Source organism: Stylophora pistillata, chromosome 1 (assembly GCF_964205215.1).
Source record: "Stylophora pistillata chromosome 1, jaStyPist1.2, whole genome shotgun sequence".
In the NCBI taxonomy this organism is placed as follows: Eukaryota; Metazoa; Cnidaria; class Anthozoa; order Scleractinia; family Pocilloporidae; genus Stylophora; species Stylophora pistillata.
The window spans coordinates 38,901,858-38,923,297 of record NC_142519.1 but is presented as its reverse complement, the minus strand read 5'-3'; the positions used below and the strand labels follow the sequence as shown (position 1 = coordinate 38,923,297).

Here is a 21,440-nt window from a genome sequence, read left to right as displayed (position 1 = left end):
AAATATATTTGTAGCGCGGCAGTTCAAATTTAGCACTTGCCTGAAGGTTTTAGTCTTGGTGTTCAGTGAATTGTTCTTAGTGAAATCCGGCGGAATTAAAGCTTATACATAGAAACTTGCAAGTTTCTTCACGTGATAAAATAGGGAACAAAATGCTCGAGGCGTGTGTTTTATGAATGGAAGATAGCTGGATGCAAAGGAAAATGAAAATTGCTCGGGATGATAGCGCCGTAAAACTCGACTGCAGTGACTGATGTGGCCTTCCACTTAACGCATCAGAAAGGATATCAGAGCAAGCTCTATGTTGTTCACTCGAAGGGTAGAGGATGTAATTTCTGAGGCTTGCTTCACTGCGATGACCAGAGATGGCCATGATGAGCTAGTCGAGATGGACCCCAGTATGGCCGCAGTCGCTCAGACCTCATAAATTTTAACAGTTATGCCAGTTTAGGTATTTTTTTTATCGACTCGTGAATAAATTACAAGACCCGCACGGATCGCAGAAATCGACCTGTCAGTTTTACGAATCGTTATGATCCGTGATTTTGGACAACCCTCTAAGCTGCCGCGAAAGATTAAATAATATCAATCAATATCAACGACCATTTAAAATTAGTAAACCAAGTTTGCGTCGAAATTTCCAACCAAGTAAAATAGAACAATTACCGAGTCACGTGATGATTAATGCGCCCGAAACCTATTCTATTCCCTAAAACGTATAAGGCAACTAATACGCAAATAAAATTGGAAAAGATTAAAATAACCAAACCGCAGGACTCGTAAGGTAACCGCATGTTGAGGAAGTGAGCACACTTCACAAGATTTTTGACCCATATTATTAACTCGGCATCGGTTTACTAAAATAAAATGTGAAATTTCTAGTTTTTTCAGGTACAATGGGGCACACGTGAATACATTATGGACTCCCACATATAGAAATAAACTTTTATATTTTCCAACTGCCTTTAATTCATTTCATGAGAAAAATCTTAGCCAAAAACAAGGTAATTTCTGTAATTAACGCTAAGTCATTGCTCTCAAAAAATGAGGAACGTTGACTTGTCGATAACACATGGCACTGGTAACAACGCACGAGGAATTAATTATTGCAGTCTTCGACGAGACTGATGATTCCAGACCTGAGGCTGATCGTTGTAAAAACAAGCTCCAATGTTTGATTTTAACTTCCTTAGGGCGGAGAAGTGTCTTAAAACGGCAAACAGCGTGAGATGCATGTTGTGAATATGATGAAAAAAATATGACGAAGAGAATGCTTTCCAAACTTTTAAAAGAAAATTGCGGTAGGACAGAATTCATTTTAAATACCTGCTTGCCTGGAACTCAGAGTTTACAAAAATACCACATCATGTCATAGACACCGGAACAGGTTATATGAGTTAAATGTTGGTCATTTTTATGCAAAGTTTATGGCCAGTAAAGAAAATACAGCAATGTTTGGCGTGAAATATTAATAGAAGTGCCTCCAAAGCAACATGACAAAAGGATTCGTTCCACAGAAATAAAGGTCACAGCCGTTCACAAAAAAATTCTGTGATCACACGCAACGAAACTGGCACAATCAGTGTAATGTGTTCTGATCGACGGAGCCGGACAGCCCAAGGGAGTTCTGGAACACGTATCGTCCTTTCCTTCATAGCAAACAACACAGGCTGATGACATTATTCTTGAAGAAAACAATCAGGTCATAACTGATAAGTGTGAAATTGCCGAGCTTTTAAATCAACATTTTATTAAGATCACGGAGAGTGTGAGGGCGGTGAGCGAGGAGGAGTACGGTAATAATTTTGTAAACCATCCAAGTATTAGATACAATGAAATATATGAAGTTCATACATTTTGAACTGCGGTATTAGATACATATGGTGCACGATCCTCGCAGTAGATAGCGCTATTTAAGCAATAGCGAAAATCAGACCTGAAAAAAATCAGGCCTGTACGGGATTCGAACCACTGACCTCTGCGATACTAGTGCAGCGCTCTACCAATTGAGCTAACAAGCCAACTGGGAGCAGGCCGTTAAGTTGATTCATAATAAACCCGTGAAAGTGATAAATCAGATACAATGAAATATATGAAGTTCATATATTTTGAACTGCGGTATTAGATACATATGGTGCACGATCCTGGCAGTAGATAGCGTTATTTAAGCAATAACGAAAATCAGACCTGAAAAAAATCAGGCCTGTACGGGATTCGAACCACTGACCTCTGTGATACTAATGCAGCGCTACTAGTGCTGCGATTATTTAACTAGAAGACAGCAGAGAGTAAGAATTGGAGTTACGTACTCCAGGTGGCAGAGCATAGGCCGAGGTGTGTTGAAGTCCTAAATGTAATAACTTTCCTAAATGTAATAAAGTCCTAAGTGTAATAACATTTGGTCCTAAATGTAATAAAGTCCTAAATGTAATAACATTTGGTCCTAAATGTAATAAGCCTCTAATGCAATCGTTCGACTGCGCTAATGCATTGGTGTTATAGCGGACATCCCACATTGAGGTGTTAAAGTGACAGCTGTCGCACCGAAAAATCCTCTGACCAGTATTCATGTCACACTGCGGACTCGCTGATATCAACCAGTATCTTTTTACTTACTGGTCGCAAGTCGAGTAGCATTGGCTGGAGACCGTTACTGACAGCTTCTAATGACAGCTGGTAAAACAATGAGTACGCTGACCAATGCCTCCATATATCACTGGCTCAGACTCTTAAGTACAATAGGTTTTGGAAAAATGTGATAACGGTATACTTGTGTGATCAGTGATGGAGGTACAAGTTATAAACCAAATTAAGAACTTGGAAAAGGAAGTCTGCAAATTTGTAGGTCGGACAATTTGAGGGCTTGGATATGAATTTTTTTGTCTCTACTTTTTAGACCAGACCTTGTTAGCATGCACATTTTGTTTCCTAATTCGGATCTTGACCGGCTCTCCAGAAAGTTATTGTTTTCAAATTGTCGAATATTTTCGTCGTTATGTGAAATTATATACTCAGTGACTTACATTTAACAGGTGTAAATGAAAAGAAGCTGCTGACCAGCACATTCAAAAGGTTATCTATGTCAAAGGTTGTTAATGATGTACTGATCTCCAAAAACTCACGCATAAATTTGTGCTTTTGCTTTCTCTGAGATGTGAGTAAAACTAATCGTGTGAGCCGCTTTTTAATGGTCTACTAATTGATTTAAAGAAAAAGAAAAGGAAACATGGTTTGCTCGACGCACTGATCTCCTTAACGATCAAGCATTAGATAAAAGAGCATAACCTGACTCTGAAACGGACTTTTCTTGAACTTAATCGGCACTATGAGAGTGACGTGCTCGTAAAGAGCAGAAATTTTCCGTTTCAAATTAGCTGGCAGTAACACAAAAGATTTGCCCATTAACGTTGTACAGTATTGACTGGTTAAACTGACTTTGAAAAGACTCTTTAGTTCGTATGATGGGTGATGATAAAAATAATAATAGGTGCGAAAAACATTTCACGAGCCTGTGAAATATTTCCGAAAGTTTTCTTAGAGATGCGCATCGAAGGTAGTACGCTAATACTTGCATTGATTTAACATAAGACTGAATATTTTAGTCGTTATGGTTTTAGCGTTAGAAGCGTTATTGCGGGATAGGTCTGTGGGCCATAAAGATCGTGAAAACTCCGGAGGGAAGAGGAAACCCTCTGCTTTAGCAGACGACGTCTATAAAGCCCTGCTCAACCTTGTTGAATACGTGTAGCCTCCGTGCGATACTGGATAGTCGGCGTAAGGATATCATTCAAAGAACTGAGACCATGGTGATAAGGCACTATATTACGAGGAAGTCGAATGTTAAAATCATCAGAGGTGAACAAAGTAGAAGTTGAAGAATTTGAAAGGACGAGAAAATCTAGTGTGCGGATGATGGCTTTCTCTCTGTGGGACAATAAAGCCGAAAAGGCATAGCCAACGATGGTGATGAGCTAGTAGATGTTTAGTTTGTTTTATGCGTAGACATCGACTTATTTGGGGCGAGAAGGGATGTCGAATGTCACATTGCAATTCTTCTTCTTTGTAGTTGCAGTCGCAAGTGTGGGGTCTGGTGATGACTAAGATTAGACGCAGCTGGGGCGGTAGGTGCCGAGCATTCTGACTGTTCAGCATAACTGCACAACAATTGAAACCAGCGGACAAACGTTGGGCATGTGCGAGTGGATCAATCTGGTCGCCGCGCACAAATTCCCCGGCAAATTTTTTAACGGAAACATCAAGAATCAACCGCTGTTGCCAAATAAATACAAGAAAATTTATAGAGCTCTGGAAAAGGAATTAAAAGAAGGGAAAAGAAAAACTGGAGACTTTTCTAACAAAAAACTTATTCAAATACCTTATCCTACTGTTAAAGCTTAACTATCATCCGCCTCTGCACTTCTAAAGCACAGTGACTTACTCGCTTGTGTGGTTGATCGTAACTTTTGGACAATGTCTGCGACGAAGTCGCAGAAAGCAGTAGAAGGGCTAGACAGTCAAAACAAAGAAAAATTTTAAACGACCCTCTTGGGTTTATTGTGCTACAAAACACAGCTGGCTCTCTTTCTCGATTCTCAAAATAAAAAAAGGCATTCTTGATTCTTATTAGAGCGAAGTCTTTTTGCTTTAAGGATAAAATCTAGCTTAACTCGAGGTCATTTACCGTCGTTTCTTTCAATTTTGGCTAATTTTCTCATGCTGAAGTTATCATACACAATCAACAGAATACATAATTTCAACTGATACTGTTTATCTGAAGAAGAATACCTTTCCTACCCTCGAAAAAATCCGTTCAAAACATCAGGAAATTCATTTAACGGACGTTCCTTATTTACCCCGATGGTGACCCAGTGTCGAACACGTTTGGTTTTTACTTTTCAAATAAATTTTTGCTTTGTAAACGGCTCATTTTTAAACCCGTGCTAAGATTGAAAGGTTTTAAAGTAATTTTTTTCTTTGAATCTCTGTCTGTTTGTTGTCAAGGTCATATTTCAGAGTATTCGGCGACGCGAATTGTGTAGTACCGCTAGGATGAATTGTCCTAATTCAAAAGGGAAATTTCCCTTCTTAAGGCACATCACGCAACATTTACACTTTCTCAAAAACAATAATGGGACTCGGTCGGAGCGCAACCTCAGTCACCTTCCTAACACTGAGAACAAGTTTCAGGATGATTTCCGTGATGTACTGGCGCATTTCCGATGTATAAATCATTACGCTAATCAGTCTCATTGTGCGCCGCCAAGAAACTTGAATTTCAAGGTAGATATATAACAAGACTAACCACCACCTAGATGCATCTTTCTTGACAGAACAAGAAAGATCGCTACATGTTGTCGTTTTCTGATCGAGGTCCCTTGTTAGTACTTTTTTAAACACTGTCACAACAGAAAAGAGGAAGCAAATACCTTCACCAAATACCAAGACGATGGCTCATCGCGGAAAACAAGAACATTTTCCAACCTTTTCGCACAGCCTAAGAAATATCTCTCAAAGTCTAACTTAAAGTACAGTGAAGGGGTTGCATTTAAGACCATTTAATTAATGAGTTTTAAGACTAAGGAAAGTACATATACTGCGGGACTTTTCAAAAGCCTTCAGCTGCCAATATTCCTGCGTCATCACTTTCGATTTCTCCCAACACAATGTCCACCACAGCTTGTGGTATATTTAAGAAAACGCTAACGAGAAATTAAAATAAAGTGTCCTATGTATTGAGAAGAAAATACAAAGAATACGCCTTTATCTGCTGTCGATTAACGGGTTGTATCCCTGAACATAGGAAATGTTGAATTTTATGTAAACTCTGTTTGGAAACAGTTTCCGCTTCAGTTCTTTCACACGTCCTAGATTGTTCCTAGTCTGAATGGGTAAACAGCACTAGTGGTAATATTAAATTAACTACATCGTTCGTTTACAACTGCTACAATTCTTCCGCAAATTCAGATTTGTCTTCTCATAAATTTCTTTAGGATCCCAAGGTTAAGAGTTTTCAGTTTTCTTGTCTTTTAAATCTGCATTAGTAAATGGTCAGACATAACAAATAATTTCGTCTCGTCCGTCTCGTCTCCATGTCTAAATGTAAATGTGGGGGTTTTCAAGGAAACGTGATTAGCTGTTTTTAATTGCCGTGATTCGTGATTGTAAAATGTTAAAGGCGTGAACTGTGAATTATATGCCAGTCAAGATCCGTGAAACAAAGATACTATTTTCCGTTATCCGTTATTACTAAAGAAAAAATGCGTTTTTTCCGTGAAAAATTACTTGCCGAAGCCTGTTCGGTTAAGATGGCCGGATTGGTCAGCGTTCTATTGTTCTAGGATCTGTCAATTTGATGCCAAAAGCATACACATCAGTACATATGAAGGTTTGTAGCCAATGCTTCTCGGTTTACATCTCAAGCAAAAAAAAAAAAGGACCCTGCTTAAAATGAGCGAGATAGCCCACAATATGTCATGAGTTTTGGTTAGAGGATTCTCTAGTGCAACAGTTGTCACTTTAACATCTCAATGTGGATGCACAAGCTCAGTTAAACTAATGCATTGGAGGCTCATTAAATTTAGGACCAAATGTTATTACACTTAGGACTTTATTACATTTAGGACCAAGTGTAATTACATTTAGGACTTTATTACATTTAGGAAAGTTATTACATTTAGGACTTCAACAAGGTGTTCCTCAGGGGAGTGCCCTTGGACTAAAGCTCTTTAATGTCTTTATTAACGATCTGTTTCATCATGTTACGCAAGCCAAGCTGAATGTATATGCTGAGGACCACCAAGTGTACTACTCAAACACTGATCCAGTTATAGTGGGAAAATGTATTTGTAGTGAAGTAGCTAAGGCAAGTCAATGGTACAAAAATAACGCTATGAAAGTTAACGTAACTAAACACCAAGCGCTTATTTTGGGAAAAACTGATCACAATTTCTCTTTCCCAACTAAAAATTCTCTAGACATTTTTGGTATGAATATTGATAACAGGCTCTCTTTCGACAAACATGTATCCACTCTATGTGAAAAGATCAACATTCAATTTAAAGTTATGCAAAGATTCCGAAAACTCATCGCCAGAGACACTCTGTTAAAGCTGTATAAGGCCTTCATCCTGCCGCATTTTATTACTGCTCCTCTGTGTTGCACTTTTGCGGCACCCGCAATTCTGGTAAAGAGGCCTAAAACAAGCGGATTTTAAGGTTTCTTTTACAAGATTATGAATCCTGGTGTAATACGTTACTGAATAAGATCAACTTAAAATCTTTAATAAAAGATTTTAATAAAAGAGTTTTAAGGAAATTTTCAACAGTATTGCGTAACGGTCTGAAATCTCACGATCGCATCTCGAAGAATCTCTGGATCTAAAGACTGAAAAGCCAGTCTCCATGTTTCCGATCATATTCACTTTTTAAAAATTCATTCTCAGTATTACAATATTCAACTAAAAGCGTAATCAGAAAATGTTAACTGGCTACGTTTTGAGAGGTCTTGTTTTGGTTGACACATGCAAGCCTTTAAAGACAAAACTGACGGTGTTTGTTTAATATAATTACCAGCCTTCGCGTTACCGCGGACATCCAAACAAACTAAACTGTATTACTCAGCTGATGAAAGGCTAAAAAAGGATGTGAGTCTTTTTCAATATTTCAATTGGTTCCCGAGAGAATCTCCATTAAAGTTAGACAAAAGTAAATGTTTCGACGAACTGATTCTGGCCATTTTCATCAAAATCTGACAAAACTACAGATATATGTATCTTGTCAAGAGACCTTCTCTTGACTTTGTACATGCGTGTGGCTCTCAACAGTTTCCCCAATTTTTCCAAAGTGAGGTATATAGAATCAGTGAACAGTTTCAAAAGATTGGTGTTGAGGTATACGCGAAAAAGTTAGGGGAGATGCTTTCGACCCCTCTCTTTTTTTGTCTGCCAAAGGACTTGAACATTATGGGAGGTGATCCGTCTTAAACCTCTCCACGAAACCGTCGAAAATGAGGTTCCGAACAAAATTTTATTTTTAGAGAGTGAAAATTTTATGACATTGTAAATGGACAGTGAACAAATGGGCAAATTGAGTAGAAATCAATTATGTGACAAGACCTCTTGATAGACCTCTTGTTGAAAGATCATGAATTAATTAAATCAATATATTGAAAAAAGTTCTTTTTCTTAGTATACAGATCTGAGCGAGTTTGACAATGATTACCTGAATGATGGTCGAATGATCATGAGCTTATGATGCTGCACATTTGGAGCCAATATTATACTGTACTTAGTGATTGAGTTCTCAAATCTATTGCTTTGCTAAGGTAACCTAAGAAATGTTGATATGATGAAAGAGGTTTAAAATTATTTCCCTTCTAGTTATAAAATGGTGAAACACCTTTGATAGAAGTGTGATAATTCTATTAGAAAGACCAAGAACGGATCGGGATGACAGAAATCGACAGACATAACAGTAGAGTGCACATGGAGCTGACGCGCAAGATTAAATGATATTAATTAAGGATTATATGTAGTAAAAGAGAAACTTTTCTGACCAAGTTAATTAGACGAATTAAACCGATCCACGTAATGATTAATGCGCCCGAAACCTATTTAATTTCCCCACAACATGGAAGGAAACTAATGCACAAATCAAATTAACAATAAGATTGACTAAGCCGCAGTACTCTTAATGTAACTGCATGCTGAGGAAGTGAAAATATTACACAAGGTTTTTTGACCCATATTTCCTCACGCACTGTTTTTTTTTTTAAATCCACACCGTTAATTTTCTAGAAACCGTAGCCTTGGGTGCCTTGGGTGAGCAATTTTGACAAGAATTTAATTTTGAAAACTGGCTAAAGAGAACCTCTATCTATTTCAGATGGAAGATGTTTAGTCGAAACTGCGCTAAAAAATGGTGCATTTTGACAATGCGCATTCTGTTCAGTGATAGTTAGTAAAGAGAATACAGCAGTGTCTAGCGTGCAATAGTAATAAAAGAGCCTCTAAAGTAACTTGGAAATACGATTCGTTCCACAGAAATAAAAGTCACAGCCGTTCACGAAAGCTCCCTGATCACACGCAACGAAACAGGCATATTCAGCAGTCCCGCCATAGAGAGCCGAAATGGGGTTCAAGTCAGAGGTCAAACCTCAGAAAACTTAACCTTTCAAAGGAGAACGATTTTAACGCCAACCGCAAAAAAGCAGCCAATCAGTGATTAAGGCCAGATATATTATATTTGAAACTCTGAGCATCATATTTTTCAACGCCACCCCTCAAAATGTAGCATCATGCCTAAAGCCACTAATAGGTAAATATAACAAGGGTGTTCAAAGCGGCTTACAGTTACTTCTTACAAAAAACTGTCATTTTATTCGACCAAATTCTTAGTCTACACGTATTTATCTGTTATTGAATACGTGAGGCAGTAGCCAGGCTTTTAATAAGGTGACCTAGTCTAAAAAGTGTGAGAAAAGTAGTACTGAGAAACGTCATTTAAAACGTATTTTCTGAAAAGAACCCCAAAAACGTGTTTTTCAGTAAAAGTAATAGAAACGCTTTTGATATTATTACGCTCAAGAATGTTAGTATTCATGCCAGAAGTGTGTTGATCATTATTCCCAAAAATATGCCAGTAAAATTTATCTAAGCCTATCGGTGACCGTCAAACGGTTTCAAGTAAGGTATTTCAGATCTCACTATTTTTACTGCTCGTCACAAAGAGTTCTGGATCTCGAGGACACTTTGGATCTTAGGACTGGAAAGTTAGCCTCCAAATATTTCCAATACACTCAGTCTAAAGTCATTCTCGGTGTTGCAGTTTTCGCCCGCACGCATACTCTGAAAAAGTTAAATGTATTATTTCATCGAAAATTATTGGGAGACACACCATCTTTTCGATCCTTATAATTGGAATGTTTTCTTCGCCAAGCAGGTGAGAGAATCACCCACACTGGGTGCTAATCATGCCCTCACCCATTGGAGGGTGACGAGTGTCTCTGGGATACTATCTTATTTTTTGAAACTATGGGATACAATATTATTTTTTACATTATGGGATACTATCTTATTTTTTAAATTGTGGAATACAGTACTGTCTTATTTTTAAAATTAGCTCAGCCCTTAGCTGGTCTCCAAAGCCAAAACAGTCGTGAGGGACAAATTCCAAGAGTCAGCAAGACTTTCTTTGCAGGATTGCTGATCTAAGAAAACAAGAGACTCTATCTAATAATTTGGTAAGGATGGGTGTCAATCCGCCACAATTTAAAAACCAGGCGTCAGCGTATTATCAAGGACAATGGAGTTGCGGCGTTTGGATCTCCACTAATGAAATCGCTTCCGTCCAAATGTGCTGCTGAAGAAATGACTTTCGCTAAATATCTGATAAAATGGCATACTCTGATCCTTAAAACCCACTCTAACATTTTAGTGCATGTCACTGTCAGGTTATATTCATGCGGCACCCAAACTAAATTCTTTCTGAGATAAGTATCAAGATAGGAAAGGAACTCACTTGACTGAAATAACTAGAGATTATTCGCATACAGCTGATCTGAACTGACCTTTTTTTTTTCCTTGTAACAGTACACGTGTTTCCATCGGGTTCTTTGTCGAGTTAAAGTAATGTTTTCCAGTTGCGGATCCAATGGTTTTATGACCGATTTGAATTTGATTTCTAATCAAGGACACTTTTTATTCAACTACGACACAAACAATGTTCACATTTCCCAAATTAAACTCTCAACAAAGAAAGATTTTGACGCCAAACATCAAAAGCGCAGCTCACCGGTAACTTTCAAATGATTTGAAGGCTTTTCAGATCTTATCATTTTGACTGCCCGTTATAAAGACTCTCACATGTAGGGGAATCTTTGGATTCAAAGACCAGTAGCGAGAAGTCAGCCTCCAGGCTTCTGATTGTATGCACTTTTAAAAAGCCATTCTCAGCCGGTAATATTCGCCTAAACGCATAATCAGAAAATGTTGAATGGCTTATCGTCACTGGGAACTGTCGGGGTAACATACTATCCTTTCCCTCTTTAGAAAGTTTCCTTCGTCTAGCCTATGAAAGAATCGCCCACACTAGGTGTATATCATCTCCTAAGTAAATCAATTGACACATGTCTTTGGAAAAATGAGAAAAACAGCCTTTACCACTCTTCAAAACTGAAACAGTCAAGACGGACTTATTCTGAGAATCAACTAGAGTTTTTTCGCTGGATTGTTAAATCGTCCCAAGCGTGCTTCTTTAAAAGAAACCATGACAAACTACATATCAATGCAAAGCTAGCGCTTATGACGTGACTTATTCTTAGAATCTTGAAAAACTACATATCAATGTAAAGCTAGCGCTTATAACGTATACATTGTGAAAATAACAAAAGTTTTGATAGGTTTTGTTTTGGCAAGCACGTGCAAGCCTTTAAGGACAAAACTGACTGTGTTTGGTTTACTGAATTACCAGCCCTCGCGTTACCTCGGACATCCAAACGGACTGAACTGTATCACTCAGCAGATGAAAGGCTAAAAAAGAATGTGAGCCTTTTCCGATATTCTTATTGGTTCCCGAGGGAGTCGATCTTTAGTGAAGTTGGACAGAAAAAATTAACTCGATTTCGTAGAAGCCCTACACGCTTTTGTGCGCAGCTACCTTTCCTTTTAAAACACTTCTGCCGTCGAAAGTCATCGCCAAAAAGTATTTCTTGATAACTGAAACGGCCACCAGAAATAACTCGAGGTTCGTTGTGCGATCTAGGTGCGAATCTCCACAAATTTATAAACCTCTCTGCGCAAGAGGAAAAATAAGCAATGATAAAAAGAAAATGAATTAAATGAGTAAATAATAAAATAAGATAGATGGCAGACATTTTTGAGCCCTGGAGATTTTACCCTGGACCTTCGACTCCTCACGAAAATCTACACTCTTTAAGAAATACACAGTTTTCACACGTCGTTTTTAAAAGCGCGTGTCGATGCGGTCATGCCGGCCACCAATGAAAAGCAACATTGAACTCTCTGGCGAGTCTCGTGACAAAGATGCTATTTAAATCAGCCCCGTAGGCTGAGGGGGTTCGGGGGATTCGGACGACCCCCCACCCCCACTGCCTGGAAAGGTCCACTTAGTGGCCTACTCACAAATAATTTGACCGGCTTAAAACATATCTCGCACGTACAAAAATTATTACTGAAACCTTAGTTGTGAAAACGTGACACTATTCCTGCAAATGTGACGACTGTGGGAAGGAAAGAATAGACGATAATTTTATAATAAGAAGCCTTTGAATCACCAAAGAAACGTGGCAATTCCTTTACTTGATCACATTATCATTTGAATCGAAGAGCAGTCTTAGCCTTCGGCAAAAGTTGCCATATCACTGCTTAGCCTCGTTCCAAGTGTTCTCTGTTCAAGAAATGTCAACCTCAATGCAGCTGTTAACACTTACACTGATGATCTCCCGTCCCCTGAGTTGCTCGAAATGGAACTTACGCGATGGAGAAGTCGATACTTAGCAATGGAACCCCAATTATGGCCAGCTTCACCTGCTGTGGCAATCAAAGACTGTGATGCTGCCCTCTTTCCAAATATTAGCATTCTTCTCCAAATTGTCTACACCATTCCAGTCACATCGTGCGAATGCGAACAAAGCGCAAGCACGTTGCGACGACTCAATAACTACATGCGTGCATCGATGGGAAACGATCGCCTGTCCCATCTTGCGCTTTTGCACATTTACTACACTACCCCTGTGGACTTGGACACTGTAGTAGACTGTTATGCTCGGCTACACCCCCGTCGCCGTCAACTGGAAAATTTTTCGCAACAACGTTAAGTTTAACATTAAAGGTCCTTTTTAAGCGAAAAAGAACCCACCAAGGAAAAAACTAGCCTAAGGGCCTGTAAATTCACAGAAAAGGTCATCTCGCGACCTTACCGGGGAAAACAATTGGTTGAAAGGAAGTCCAAAACTGCTCTACGAAAATCAAGAGTAAGGTCCGACTTCTTCGCTTTATCAAAATCTTCTGTCCTCGATTTCTCCCTTAGACTTGCAACAGAGTTACTTCTCTTTTTAATCGCCTCATGGAAACTCTTATTTCTCAATGTCTTGGGAAATTGACAAATTCAGTTCTTCTGTGTGGTGTAATACAAGTGTCAACGGAATAAGCAAATAGAGATCCCAGACAAAAGTTCGAGAAAAACCATCAACACTCTGCTGGAGACTTTCGAACTATTACACGTCTCACTATTCGTACCAACTACCCTAAAATAATAATCGTGACCATATTTTTTCTATGCTTACTTTTATCTTTTATAAATTAAAATTTCAGTGAATGTCACTAGACTTGAATAACTAGAGATCACTCCAACACAACTGAACCAATTTACCTTTTTTCCCCTTTAAAAATCGGACTGTCAAGTAAAGTACCTTTTGAAATTCATAAGGTCGTCGATTTGAGGTTCCATTTAACTTAAACCTGAAGCAATTATTTGGTATTCGTTCCAATCTAAATATTGTCAATAAAATCAAGAAAGCCGTCGTAGCTTCTTGCTGCATTGCAAGTGTTTCCAACAAGCTTCAGGTTATGGAGTTCAACTGATGTTCCGCTTAAGCTTCGCGCTCTTTGTTATGTACTCTCTGAGATCCCTACATCACGGTCGACATATACCGAACAGACGGTGTGGTGATCATTTCTAGTGATAGCCATATCCAGTGTATGGCTAAAATAAGTGATCGCGTGTGGCACTTCTACGTTCAATCTATAAAACTTGGCTCTACAAACTGCAAAACTCCGTAAAGATCAATTTTTTTTGATATGCTTTTTACCCATAAAAAAAGAAATACGATATCTCTTTTTATCGATTAGTTAAATTTCATTTCCTTTCTCATCTGAGACCAAAAACATTGGTCGAGTAGGTTTGAGCGAAGGTTATTTCATTGAATATGAATTGGGAATTGCTATACAACTAGACAAAATAAAACTCTTTGGTAGAAGTATTATTTAGACGGATAATTCAAGATTTTTGGAAATTTAGACTTTTACTATTTTTGTGTCACTGTGATGGATATGAACCTACCGGATCGTGATAACCCCCCCCCCCTCCCTCAGCCTCACCCTCATTCATCATCGACGACTGTTTTAAATAGCTACAGAAATGAGTCAGTCGAAAGTGTATTAGAGATCATAGTCCACTTCAAAAGCCACTCCCTCCTCCATGAAATATTTCATTGCCGCCACTTTGGCAAGAATGGTTAAGATGTGCGCTCTTTGTCGTATCGCTGTAGAGATATTTTGGGAAGATAGATCAGCGATGTATCGGAAGAAAATTACTCTTACGCTGTAAATCATCCAAGTTGATCGTATATTACCGTTAACGTTCTTAAGTAATTTTTTGCCCTTTGGGTTATTTTTCTCCGTAATGATTTTATGATCGATTTTAACTTAACTCCCCATCAAGGAGACCCTCTATTTAACTGTAGTAGAAGCGAGTAATTTGCTTGCGTGTATCTTGGAATCCATTCTCCGCGCGGTCAAAAAAACCCTTTCGAGCCTCCTTAAAGACAAAACTGACCGTGTTTGTTTAATTGAATTACCAGCTTTCGCGTTACCTCGGGCATCCAAACAAACTAAACTGTATCACTCAGCTGATGAAAGGCTGAAAAATAATGTTAGCCTTTTCCGATATTTCAATTGGTTCCCGAGAGAATCTGTATTGAAGTTGGACAAAACTACCGATATATGTATCCTGTCAAGAGAGGTTCACTTTACTTTGTACATGCGTGTGGCTCCCAACAGTTTCCACAATTTTTCCAAAGTGACGTACATGGAGTCAGTGAGCAGTTTCAAAAGATTGGTGTTGAGGTAGACACGAAAAAGTTAAGGGAGATGCTTTTGACCCCTCTCTTTTTTTATCTGCCAAAGGACTTCAACATAATGGGGGTGGCCTGTCTTATACCTCTCCACGAAACCGTCGGAAATGAGGTTCCGAACAAAATTTTATCTTTAAAAAGTGAAAATTCTATGAAATTGTAAATGAGCAGTCAACAAATGGGAAGATTGAGTAGAAATCAATTATGTGACAAGACCTCTTCACAGACCTCTTGTTGAAAGATCAGGAATGAATTAAATCAATATATTGAAAAAAGTTCTCTTTCTCAGTATACAGATCGGAGCCGGCGAGTTTGACAATGATTACCTAAATGATGGTCGAATGAGCTTATGATGCTGCACATTTGAAGCCAACATTATATTGTACTCACTGATTGAGTTCTCAGATATATTGCTTTTCTAAGGTAACTTAAGAAATGTTGATATGATGAAAGAGGTTTAAAATAATTTCACATCCAGTCATAAAATAGTGAAACAACTTTCATAGAGGTGCGATAAGTCTAGTAGAAAGACCAATGACGGATCGGGATGACAGAAACCGATAGACGTAACAGTAGAGTGCACATTGAGCTGACGCGCAGGATTAAAGGATTTTAATTAACGATTATATGTAGTAAAACATAAACCTCTGTGACCAAGTTATTTGAACGAATTAAACATATCCACGTCGTGATTAATGCGCCCGAAACCTATTTAATCTCCCCACAACATAGAAGGGAACTGATACACAAATAAAATTAAAAATAAGATTGACCAAACCGCAGTACTCTTAATGTAACTGCATGCTGAGGAGGTGAAAATATTGTACAAGGTCAGTTTGACCTATATTTTCTCACGCACTGTCCTTTTTTTAAAATCCACTCCGTTAATTTTCTAAAAACCTTAACCTTGAGAAGAGCAGTTTTGACAAGATTATGATTTCGAAACTGAGCTCTGGTAAGGACTGCTCTTTGGAGCGAAAAACCACTGATATCCTGAGATAAGTTGGACGAGGTAGAGTTTTGACTTTGAGGCCAAATTCTAGTCCTCGTTCGGCGGATGATGGTTTTTGCAAAAAGATGTGCGGATGAGGGGGGGGGGGGAGGGAATGGATGATGAATGAGATGGTCTTTTACTGCTCACTGTGGATTTCTTTTCTCCACCGATTGTATATTTTTTATTTCCAGGTCGTGGATCTCTACACAAGACAGTTATGAGCCCTCGCCTCACTTGTCTGGATGTTACAGTAGTGACTTTAGATTTATGTTGGTTGATACTTACAGCTTCTCGAGATCCAGAAGAGTGCTGAAAACTCCTGGGGGTAAGTCCTTTAATTGATTATGGGATAAGTCCCTGTCAAAAAGAATTCATTACATTAGAAAGTTAGAAATGCGCAGTAAGATAAAGCTTTGAACTTGCCCCACCTCCCACCTCTATTAAGCGCCCTCATTCCAATAAGCGCCCATTTTTTCAGACGAAATCTCAAATTAGGGCAGCATGAGGACAAGTCAGCTTTCGGTTTTCCTAGAAAACGATCTTAGCCAAAAACAAGATAATCTCTGTAGTTAACGCTTTCCAAATTCTTAAAAGAAAACTGCGGTAGGATTGAAACAAATTGAACTAACTGCTTGCCTGGTACTTAATGTTTATATCATCACAAATACCACATCATGCCATGGGCACCTGGACAGGCTATAGGAGTTAAATTTTCGTCATCTTTAAACAAAGTTTATCATCGGACAGAATGAGTGGACATGAATAATTATTCATTAACGAAAAAGCGGCAAATTTGAACGTGAAGTGTCCTAAATTAGAGAAGAATGGGTCAAAATCAGCCCACAAGATCTCGTAAAACTCACTCTTGTAAGTTTTAGAATTGTTTCCTTCCCAATCAGCGCACGGCTTTTTTGAGATTACAAACGTATCTACAATTTTACATCTATAATAAACGATTTCTTTGAAGTAGAAGTACTGTCATCTCGCTCTTGAAAATTCACTAAATTCGAGCATTTTTAGTGTGAAAGTCATTTTTAAGAGCGATTTTCTGAAAAACCTTACTACCCTTGAAAAATCAACGCACGGCAAATGACAGACTGATGAATCTTTCCTCCAAAAGAATCTGTTTTAATTTTGAAAATTGGCCAAAGGCAACTTTTATCCACTTCAGTTTGAAGACGTTTAGTCGAAATTGCGCTCAAAACTGGTGCGTCTTGACAATGGGCATTCTGCCCAATGATAGCCAGTACGACAATACAGCAATGTTTAGCATGAAAAAAAGAGCCTCCACAGTAACTTGGAAATACGATTCGTTCCACAGCAATAACTTGAGTCACAGTGGTTCACGAAGGCTCCCTGATCACATGCAAAGAAACACGGCATATTTAGCAGTCCCGCAATAGAGTGTCAAAATGGTGTTTACGTCAGCGGTTAAACGTCAGAAAACTAAACCCTTCAAAGAAGAACGATTTTAACGTCAACCATAAATAAGCAGCTAATCAGTGATTGGGGCCAGATATATCATATTCGAAACTTTGAGCATTGTACTTTTCAACGTGACCCCTCAAAATGTAGCATTATGCCTTAAGCCACAAACAGGTAATAATAACAGGGTGTTCAAAGCGGCTTACTACAACTTCGCACAAAAAATGATCAGTTTATTAGACCAAATTCTTAGGCTACACGTATTTGTGTCTTACTGAGTATGTGAGGCAGCAGCCAAGCTTTTAATAAGGTAACCTAGTCTAAAAAGTGTGAGAAGAGTAGTATTGAGAAACGTCGTTTGAAACGTATATGCTGAAAAGGACACCAAAAAAGTCTTTTTAAAAGTGATATAAACGCGTTGACACATTTACGATCAAGAATGTTAGTATTTATGCCGGAAGTATGTTGATCATTATTCCCAAATTTATGCCGGTAAAATTTATCTAAGCCTATCGGTGACCTTCAAACGGTCAATGGAGACCCTCGAGTTATTACACCTCTCACTATTCGCTACCAACTAACCTAAAATAATAATCGTGACCATATTTTTTCTATGCTTACTTTTATCTTTTATGAAGTAATTCATACTTTTCTTTGCAATGCACACTCGGTTATTTAGGTTCTTAGGGTCTTTTCGCAGTCCAAAGTCCTAGTCAAGAGATAAGAAAATCTATTTCTTTTTCTACACCTTTTGCTCTCTTTGGCGCAGTGTTACCTTTAGTTCCAGCCCATACACATGTTTTTACTTAATTCATCTTTACTTCCCCATTCCATTCATCTGATCGATACTGGGAGTGGTGTCCTTTAAATATATATTTTTTGTATTTAGAATGACTTTGCCGCCATGTTGTCACCATACGCATCTGATCATGATTTCAGTGTTCTTTGCCTTTTCTCCTACCAAGTCCAGGGTTTCCAAATGTCTGCACGATATTCCTGACAGATCTTCGAACAACCGAACACCCTGCCGATTTGAAATGCGTGCTTTGTTTTCACATAAATCCTCTCGAGACAAAAGAACATAGTTGTTTGTTCCAATTTTCCGTGGTCCCCGACATCCTAGAGTTTATTGGAGATTCTATAATGTTACTTTTTGAGGCCAGGATGATAATGTTCCAAGAGAGAATACTTCGTTCGAAGCTGGATTGATTTTTCCGAAGTTAGGGAGAGACAATCAAATTTGAATAAAGTATATCGCGGAAGCGAAAAAAGGCGGAGATTGTTAAAAAAAAAAATAAGAAAAAAAAAAAAGAAGGTAAAAGGGCGAGCAATGCCATTAGAGAACTGATCGTAAAGTCACACCACGTCGGCTGGCATAGGACCAAGAAACCCAAGATGATAATGGGAGCGAAATGATTCCATCGCCAACAGAGTCGGCTTTTTAACGAAAACCTACCACTTGTGTAGTGCATGTCACTTCTTTGGACCGAAGTATATCGAATGACTTGGGAAAAGCTAAAAGATATCACCCGGTATAAAGTTATAAAAAGTCTCAACTGTTCCTGGGGAGACGTTAGGTTCATACGTATGTCCCTCGCAAAATTTTAATAAGAATCTAACCCATTGAGCGCTAAAGCAGAAAATGATAGCTCATTTCCTTTAATTTACAGTGCAGGTGAATTTCAAAAATCGAAGAGCACATGCAGCGGTTAGAATCAAATCATGCCAGTCAGTGCCTTATTGGACTTGTTATCTTAGCTGGAAATAGCGACGAACTTCACCTGAAAGTTATTTTCAACACCTGTGGCTTGTTCACGATGAACAAGGAGAGTTTGACAGAGGAACAGGGTGAAAAATGGTTCCAGATTCATCAGTGTTCTTTGGGTATTACTAAGGCCCTTATGGAGTTTAAATATGCCAAATGATTGTGGTGATGGAATGAGTGGTTGTCATTTCATCAGGTACAGAAGGATAAATTCTGATTGGAACTCAAAGGCACCTAATGGAGTTGAAAGCATTTAGGATGCCTGTGACTCTTGCCACCATTATGAGAATTTACTCAACTTCTAAACGCGACTCATCTTCAACGAAGAAGCGCACCAAATTCTAAGAGAGAACACTGACCAATGTGTAGCTGAGGTCAACGATGCTATTAGAGAAGTAAAGGTTCCTCCGAAGTCAAAACGCCTGCAGCTAGTACCGAGAGTTGTAACAATTCTTCACGTTCTGAACCACGCAATGACTGAACTCCGGCACACATTGAAAAGTTGACTTCAGACAAGGCATCGGACTTACACTTTGCCTCAAACCTGATGGATTCGCACTAATTGATTATTTACTTGGTACAGTTTCGATTATTTTTGCTGTGGGATGGAACACGGAAAACGTTTAGCTGAATTTCTCCAAAGGTATTCCAGTTCCTTTACAGAAACTAATCACTTAGTTGGTTATAATATCCTAGTTGCTATAGATGGATAACTTTCTGCGGGCCGGCCTCTATTTTTCATAGGGGCAATTTATAAGAAAAGCATATTTTGCATATTTTGGCGATGTTTTTTACATCTAATTTTCTCAACTACAAAAGTTTCAGACGAGTGGAAAGTAAATGGCTTTGAACGAATTTTATCTTATTAGCAATATCCTGAAGAGAGTTATCGCTACTCATGGCGTTCTTCATTTGAAAGAAAATGATCCACTCTCGTAGTGGACTACTCGACCTAACAACATACATATACCTTAAATCGGGCGTATATCATTCAGATATACACCCGATTGCCGTACGACTTCTTTCAAGGAAATCTAAGCAATCCCGAATCCTGACGATACACAGCTTTAGTCTGCTATGTCATTTGTAACATGTAAGAATTGGTTGATTTACATGAAAATTTCTTAGCACCGATCATTTGCTATTAAACATGTAAGTTATAGCTATGACGTGACGCTGTATTTCTCCATAAAATTTTCATTGGTCGCTCCAAAGAATACGAGAACCGGGCATGTTTCGATATTTCTGCAGACTTATGTGCATTCCAAAGCAGAAAAAGAGAAACTCAGAAACCACGAATATTTGACGAACAATCAATGGGGGATGGGCGAGAACCTCATGCAAGTAATCTCGCCGGTGGGGAGTAATGCGAATATAAATCGCAACTTGGCAACGGTATTACCACATGTAAAAACCCAGTTAAAATAATGGCTTTGAAAGACTGGCACGAAAACTATCACAAAGTCAAGATTTTAAACAACTCAGTATCCACATGCTACAGCAAATGGAACAGGGATTTCATCATAATCATTTTCCATTTTTCTTTTGAATCTTTACGAAAATTATTTCTGTTTTGAGCCTTCAGATTTCTCGTTTTTGATAATTAAAGATTTGCTTAGGGTTTACAGACTTTACCTCAAAAGGTTTTTGGTGCCGCGCGCAACGAGGCATACAGATTTCAAAGAATTTATGCTGCCACTGAGGAATCAACAGGCACAGTCCTCTCACATGCTCTCAGCCATGGAAAATTAATGATTGGTAAATAATTAACCAATTGCATCGTCCAGGAGCTATCTTGGTTGCCATGATTCCTTTTACCATTTGTAACTTTTAATATTGTTTCATTTGCAGTGGCAGATCCAGACCTTGAGCAAAGAGGCGTGGGGAGGGGGGGGGGGGAGGAGGTTGGTTTTTTTTGTGTGTGTATGTTGTAGGTCAATTTGTTCTTTAGGTCAATTTGTTTCAAACTGGATTAATGTGATCTCAACCTAGGTCAGTTGCTTATGTCTGTCTGTCTGTTTTGTTTTGGCTGTGTTGAGATGTCTGGAACCTGAAATTATACTAAAACAATTATTTGCCTCAGGTTCCAGACATCTCAACACAGCCGAAAAAGAAGAAGGACAGAGAGACATCAGCAACTGACCTGGGTTGAGATCAAATTAACCTAGTTTGAAACAAATTTACCTAAAGAAGAAATTGACCTACAACATGTACACCTGCCAGCTTTTCTTCCTTCTGCGATTTTTATCTTTGCCCAAAATAACGTGGAGGATAGGGGGCCCAGGCGCCCAGGCCTCTCCCCTAGATCCGCCATTCTCAAGAACAATTCTCAAGAAGTGTTTGATAACTTAGGCTTTTGGTCAAAGTGCCAGGATATAGCAATCA

General features: G+C 38.6%; 2 protein-coding genes across 2 annotated transcripts in view; one reads left to right on the top strand and one right to left on the bottom strand.

Moving 5' to 3' along the window:
- The window catches only part of LOC148742427 (uncharacterized), a 186,969-nt gene that overhangs the window by 75,707 nt on the left and 89,822 nt on the right, over positions 1-21,440 (bottom strand). Inside the window, exon 10 of the mRNA XM_088747416.1 lies at positions 16,151-16,222. Coding sequence (XP_088603542.1) covers positions 16,151-16,222 — 72 coding nt within the window. The remainder of the gene's footprint in view (positions 1-16,150; positions 16,223-21,440) is intronic.
- Positions 9,295-12,834, top strand: LOC148742430 (52 kDa repressor of the inhibitor of the protein kinase-like). The gene is given in 2 exon segments (XM_088737570.1): positions 9,295-9,314; positions 12,297-12,834. Coding segments are annotated over 2 exon segments (558 nt in total).